Source organism: Vespula pensylvanica, chromosome 12 (genome assembly GCF_014466175.1).
Source record: "Vespula pensylvanica isolate Volc-1 chromosome 12, ASM1446617v1, whole genome shotgun sequence".
In the NCBI taxonomy this organism is placed as follows: Eukaryota; Metazoa; Arthropoda; class Insecta; order Hymenoptera; family Vespidae; genus Vespula; species Vespula pensylvanica.
Window position 1 is genome coordinate 4,357,095 of NC_057696.1, and position 6,858 is coordinate 4,363,952.

Sequence of the window (6,858 nt, forward strand, 5' to 3'; positions counted from 1 at the left end):
GGAAGGAATTTATGTTTCAACAACGAGAGTGGTTGTGGCGGTGTTGGTGGTAGTGGTGGTGGTGGTGGTGGTGGTGGTGGTGGTGGTGGTGGTGGTGGTGGTGGGTTGCGTCCTGAGCTGCTAATCACTCGCGATTCATGTATACTCCGATCGCCAACCGGTCTGTGAAAAAACAAAGGAGAAAAATTCTTTTTTTCAAAAACACGAGAATTAAAAGTCTCTATCGTTTTACTCGAAAACGAAGACGGGGATGAGAGAGAAAGTGAAACGTTGATCGGATTTCGATTGGACGGTGGATGGGATAAGGTAAGAAATAAAGAAGTAAGTGAAAAAAAGAAATAATTAGATGGAAAAAATGACGAATGTCTATCGATAAACTTCCTCTCACCATCGCGTTCGTCGTGGCGGCCAACTGAAGACCCTGAAGACTCGTCATGTGATGAGAATGGGAATGCGAGTGCGAGTGGGGGTGGATGGGGGGCGGCGCCGGTGGCGCAAATCCTTGATGAAGACCTCCGGCCACGCCGACGCCCGTGTGGTACATGTAATGTTGCATCGCCGGATGCATCGTGTGATGATGCTGCGACGTACCTGCAACGATCATCGATCGAGATCCATCTTATTCTTTAATTCTCCTTTTTTTCTCCGTTTGTTTGTTTGTTTGTTTGTTTGTTTATTTGTTTCTTTATTATATTTCATTTTTTTCTTTTCTATTCATTTCCCCCGTCGATCCGTTTCACCATACCTTCTTATCTTTTTTCTTATCTTTCTTTGTTATTTTTGTTCTCTTTTTTTTTTTTCTCGAATCGAACAAAGTTTTCCTAACTTACCCATCGGTGATCCAAATCCTGAATGGAAAGGTTTGTTGTCAAGGTCGAGATGTCCGCTGGCCTTGATCATATCACCCATAACACCACCAAGACCGAGACATCCACCTGCCTTCTTCTTCTTACTCTTTGACGACAGTTTTCGATTTCTCGTTTGTATTCCTTCCTTCTTCATTGTCAATGGCCGATTCACCTGCAACAGTCATAGCCAACAATTCGTTAGGTCGACCCAATCGATAAAACTAACGCGACAACGAAGCGTTTCTTTAATTCACTTTCTTTTCTCGGATTTGTTAAGAGACCTAAAGAATTTGGGAAGGTTATCGAGCAAAGGGGGCGGAGGGTACGATACGTACGTATAGCTTATAAAAATTTTTTTGTCGGCTCTCGTCGCTTTCCTCCAGACACAACGTAATTAAGAAATCCCTCAGATTCTCGGTAGTCTGTGCACTTAACGAATCGACGAGTTCTGTCTTTTCGAGATAGAGAGAAAGAGAGAAAGGGTAATTGAAGATACTACGTCACCGTCGCCGCTTTTATACCGACTAGTTAAAAGAGTGAAAAAGAAAGAGAGAGAAAAGAGATAAAGAAATTATTCGTTTACTCTTCATCGTGATCGTTCAATGACGTATTTGAATACCCCAAAATTTCATCGATCAGGATATATCGACTAATGAATTTTTCAAGAACACGACGATTTATAAAAACCGATAAATAAAGCGATCGGATGAAAATAATTCGACGTCGCGTGTGATAAACCTTCGAAAGCTCTCGGAAAATCGCTATGCCGTTGATGATGCATATCGGAAATATTATTCAACAGAAGAAGGGAGAGAGAGAGAGAGAGAGAGAGAGAGAGAGAGAGAGAAAAGCGTGCGTGAAAGGCCGGACGATCGTGCATGGCCTAACGTTCCTTTATTAATCCTTTGTCTATAATGCCGACACAAGTTCGCGACTCGAATTTGTAGGCGATGGGAGAGAGAGAGAGAGAGAGAGAGAACGAGAGAAAAAGAGAGAGAGAGAGAGAGAGACACAAGCGCGTGCCTATCCATCTCGAAGGGACTAAAGTGCAATTCACACTCTTAGATTTTGTACGAAAGAAAATTATTACATCTACTATTCGACGCAACAATGCAGATGAATATCGAATGAAGAGAAATATTTTCGTGATCATCTTTATTACATGATGATCACCGTGCTTCACTTTTTAACGGCAATATCGAACAAACGAGAATAATAAGAAAATAAGAGGATTATCAGTATCGATTAAATACTACTGGAAATATCGAAAAACCGTAAAACTGGTTCTATCGACAAAGCTCTATTCGTTTACATTACGGGATAGTTAAATCTGTGAATTCCAAAGGGAATTTCTTGATCCTGTTACCTAACTTCTCGGAGTGTATCGACCGAGTGAGGAAAGCTTAAACCTCTTAACCGCATCAAGAAGTCCCTCGTGGTAGCATGCGCGTGTGCGGTCTGTGCTAGTCCGAGTGAGTGCCGCAAGTACGAAATAAGTAGGTATGCAAGTATTGCTCGCTGCAACCATCGAGGAGGAGGAGGAGGAGGAGGAGGAGGAGGAAGGAGGAAGGAGGAGGACGAGGATGAGGATGAGGATGACAAAAGGAGGGAAGGGGCAAGGTGGAGTCGTGCTTTGTAGTTGCCGCGACGTGACGCAACTGCCAACGCGGGGGAGAGATTCTGTGGAAGAGGAGAGGAAAGGAGAAGGACAGCTAACTGAACGGACAGAGAAAAGGAGAGAGAGAGAGAGAGAGAGAGAGAGAGAGAGAGAGAGAGAGAGAGATAGGGAGGAAGCAAAAGTATAGGTGGCAGCGTAGTCGTCGATGTTTTTCGTGGCTCCAGACCAGACCTCCCCAACCCTTTTACAAGCAAGGTCCAGACGGTCAACGGACTCTTTTCGTTGGAATTACGCAATTGTCCGAATTTGCCGAATTAGCGGCGTTCTCTTCGAAATAATTACGCGCGGACTGGATTGAAACGGATGCAGAACGGAGGAAGAGGGACATTTCTTCCGAAATGAATTCTTTTGGATGAGAGAAAGAGAGAGAGAGAGAGAGAGAGAGAGAGAGAGATCATCTCTCGAGAAATGATTAAAATTTGCGATAGATTTTAAATAAGACATCGGGTCGCGATATAAATCGTTCTCATTACATGGTAAGTATACGAGGGACTCGTATAATTTCAAGTACGGTAGCGAGTGATGCGATTTTGAGGGAGTCTAACGAGCGAAGAGAGGAATAAGAGGAGACGGAAAGGTGGAGGTGGAGGTGGAGGTGGAGGTGGTGAGACACAAAAGCTCGAACCAATTTGAATACAATACCGGCGGCTTTAATAGGAACCATCCGCTTAAGTCTGCGGGTGTCCGAAAGTGCGAGGTGCAAACAAAAGAGGAAAGGAGAGACGGAAGACTTGATAGAAAAAGATGGAGAGAGAGAGAGAGAGAGAGAGAGAGAGAGAGAGAGAGAGACTTGGAAATTCGAATGCAGATTGATGTGGTCGCACACGATGCAACCGCACGCCGCTTGCATACCTGATGACCTCAGCGCGAAGATCTCAGGAGGGGTCAATGAATGAAAGATCGAATCGCGGAAAAGCGAGCGTCTGCTGCTGGCCACGCCTCGATCAACATCTTTCTTTTCGTCCGGAAGAAATCTCATCGTATTGACTTTCCTCGAACGAGTACCACGAAGCACGAGTTTCGAATCATCGCGATTAAATTTCATTCGCTTCGAATTATCTTGAGAATCTTTTTTATTGAGAGATTACCGAATTAATCTTTTCTTTTCGAGTAGGTATGTCGATTGATTCTTCAAAAAAAAAAAAAAAAAAAAAAAAAAAAAAAAAATGGATAAAAAAATAATGGAAATAGATTGAAATGCAACAAGGAAGCGTCGATAAGAACGCAAGTACAGCCAGCAACGAATTTTTTTATCGAACGAATCGATTTTATGCTCGATACGTGACCGTCGATGATTTCTCACGGGTTATCGGCATACATCGATGTTGAGTACGTTGATTCTACTTCGGGGAAGGCAAATTCGAAGAAGAAAGTCAGGGACGAATGATATTTCCACGAGAAAAATCGAACGAAAGTTCTTTCGGAAGTGTTTCCAAGGATCGCGTGTATGGAATGTCTCGCGTCTATATACGACAGTTCGTTTCGAGCATATCAATGGGCAAACCATACGATCGGTTGCATCCTCTTCTTCGTAAAAGTGAGTTTACAACTTCCTCGGAACTTAAGAAGTTCTTTCGACGAAAAATATTTTGACGGAGTGGAATGAGAAGTTCACGATTGAAACCTTTAATGTACCGAATTTTAACTCTGATTTTAACGACTCGAGCGTGCTCTGTTTCTCGATTGAGCATGAGTAATGTAAGAGAGAAAGAGAGAGAGAGAGAGAGAGAGAGAGAGAGAGAGAGAGAGAGAGAGAGAGAGGGTGAAAGGTTGGTTTCTTCAAAGGGCACACACAAAGAGGATTTCTAAAATTAGTCTTATCGGTCGATCGACGCGACGACGATTATATTTATCCGAAAATTGTCGCGTTGCGTGCTCGAGAGGACTTCAACTTCGTCAAGTTGTCTCTCTCTCTCTCTCTCTCTCTCTCTCTCTCTCTTTCTCCTTCTTTATCATAGTATAACATTAAAAGAGCAACCGAACAGGATGGGGAAAAAAAAGAAAAGAACAAAGAAGAAAACGTAAAAGGAATCGAAGGGATTTTTAGTACGACCCGTTTGACCTCGCACGCCGTACAGTACCCACAATCGAGAGAGAGAGAGAGAGAAAGAGAGAGTCAGAGTCCGGATTTCGGGAGGCGATTAGCATATTTCGAACACCCGGTAGCGTGCTGTTCGGCCACGAATAATCCGTGTATTTTCGACACGCGTTGTACGCGCGAGTGTGAGTTTAGCCACGGACGTTATCAGGATGCTCTATCTTAACGACGCCAGATCTGTCCTTCTTCCTCTTTCTATGTCCCTCCACCTACTCCACGAGTATTGGTTATCTAAGATCTCGCGAGACAAGCACGAGGATACACGCTCTTTCTCTCCCTTTCTCCCTTTCTTTCTCTTTCTCTTTCTCTTTCTCTTTTGCTTGATGCGTACTGCCAGGTCTCGAAAGAAAAGGGCCAGTCGGAGATCTACTCTGAAAATGATCGATCGAAATCGAGAGAGAAAAAGAGATAGAAAGATAGAACGAGAGTATATTTTTTTTCTCCTCCTCCTCCTCCTCCTCCTCCTCCTCCTCTTCTTCTTTTTCTGTTTTTTTTATTTTTATCCTTTTTTCTTTCTTTCTTTCTTTATTTTAACTCGATAATTTTCTCTATTCGCGTTGCATAAATACCATAAAGCAATGGTTAACGAGTTGTATAGAAGGAGGAAAAGATTTTCAAAGATTTGATCGTGCGAATTTATCGTTTCCTTTGGCGATAACCCGTCACGCGAATTTGCGTGTTTTTCTCGAATGGAAATTCTATTCGAATGATTTACGACGGTATTTCGAACGAGAATGACAAATTTCTTTGTTAGGCTCGATCCAAGTTTTAGGTATTACGCGTTTCTCTGGAAATTGTACGATCTCGAGGATCGTCCTTTTCGTTTGTCCTTTTTCTATTTTTCTGTTTCTTTGCAACGTCCTGAGAAACAGAAATAACAACGATCGAGCGTTTCGTTTTTCTCTCTTTCTTTTTTTCTTTTTTTAAATAATATCCTCGCGATGGTCTCGTCTAAGAATAATGATCGATGCGAATGATCGAATGAATTATAAAAATAATATAATAAAGACGTAAAACTTGGATCAAAATAGACGACTAGAAGAAGGGATGACGAGCAGAGAGAGGAAAAGAGAAAGATCGATATAGGAAAAGGAATTCTTTTCGATTCGATCTCGAGACCGTAATCCGTCGGCTTAACGTCAACGAAACTCTTCTCTCCCTGTCACGGTGGATCATAGATTCACGCATAGCGATCTATCTGGAAGAACTTTGATACGTTAAAAAGAAGAACTACATTTTCCGCATTCCATTCTTTTACAAAAGAGAAAAAAGAGAGAGAGAGAGAGAGAGACAGAGAGAAACATCGTCGTATAAAACGATCGAGGAGAGACGATTTGATAAGTGAAATTTTCATCGAAGAGAGTGCTATCCGACGAAGAAGAGTGCGAGAGAGACGAAAAATATTAAACACAGGTATACGAAACGAACGAAAGAAAGAGAAAGAGAAGAGATATCTCGAATTGTCTTCTTTTTTAGAAAATTTAATTCGTACATAAAGAATCGATAAACAGAGGATGGGAAACGATCGATCGATATAAAATCAGGAGATAGAAAAGAGATAGAAAAGAGATAGAAAAGATGAGGAAAAGAGTTGAATTTGGCGGACGTTATCCTGAATTTGTTTCGTGAAACGATCACAGGTCGGGTCGAATTTTTCTTAAATGTAAATTCGCTCGAGAAATCGATACGAGGAGTGTGACGTTGGTGTATATAGGATAACGAAAGAGAAATACGGGGAGGAGAAGAGACATATCCTGAATTTATTCCTTCTAGGAAAGCGCGACTCTTCGTGGTGTTTAGCGACGGAAGAAGGGAAGCTCTTCGCTTAATTAATGATTACCAGGAAACGTGTTCGCTTTATGCGCGACGCGCCGGCAATGGCCGAGTACCCTCTTCTCCTCTTCTTCCTCCTCTTAACCCTCCTTTTACCCTTTCTCCTCCCTTAAAGATCGAATCTGATAAAAGCGGGATAGAATAGAAGAAGAAGAAGAAGAAGGAGAGAGAGGAAGAGAACCAGGAGTTCGTTCCTCCTCCACGAATTTACGTCGTAAACATTTTTTTTTTTTTTTTGGCGAAGCACTAGCCCCCGAGTATTTTCGTACGAAATAATCTTTGATCATCACCGAGATGCAATTGCAACTTGTACTTAAAATAGTTTTCCCATGTTGTCTCTTTCTCTCTCTCTCTTTCTCGATTGGCTATCAAGATGAGATTAAGTGATCGATAAGATAGAG

At 42.2% G+C, this 6,858-nt stretch overlaps 1 protein-coding gene across 3 annotated transcripts in view; it reads right to left on the reverse strand.

Annotated features, from left to right (window-relative positions):
* LOC122633392 (GATA-binding factor C-like) overlaps nucleotides 1–6,858 on the reverse strand; it is a 52,883-nt gene that overhangs the window by 1,518 nt on the left and 44,507 nt on the right. For all 3 annotated transcript variants that reach the window (XM_043821216.1, XM_043821215.1, XM_043821214.1), the window contains 3 exons: nucleotides 831–1,020; nucleotides 389–591; nucleotides 1–162 (listed from right to left, as the gene is read on the reverse strand). The exon at nucleotides 1–162 is cut by the window's left edge and continues 1,518 nt beyond it. In XM_043821216.1, coding sequence (XP_043677151.1) covers nucleotides 136–162; nucleotides 389–591; nucleotides 831–1,020 — 420 coding nt within the window. In that variant the 3' untranslated portion in view covers nucleotides 1–135. The remainder of the gene's footprint in view (nucleotides 163–388; nucleotides 592–830; nucleotides 1,021–6,858) is intronic.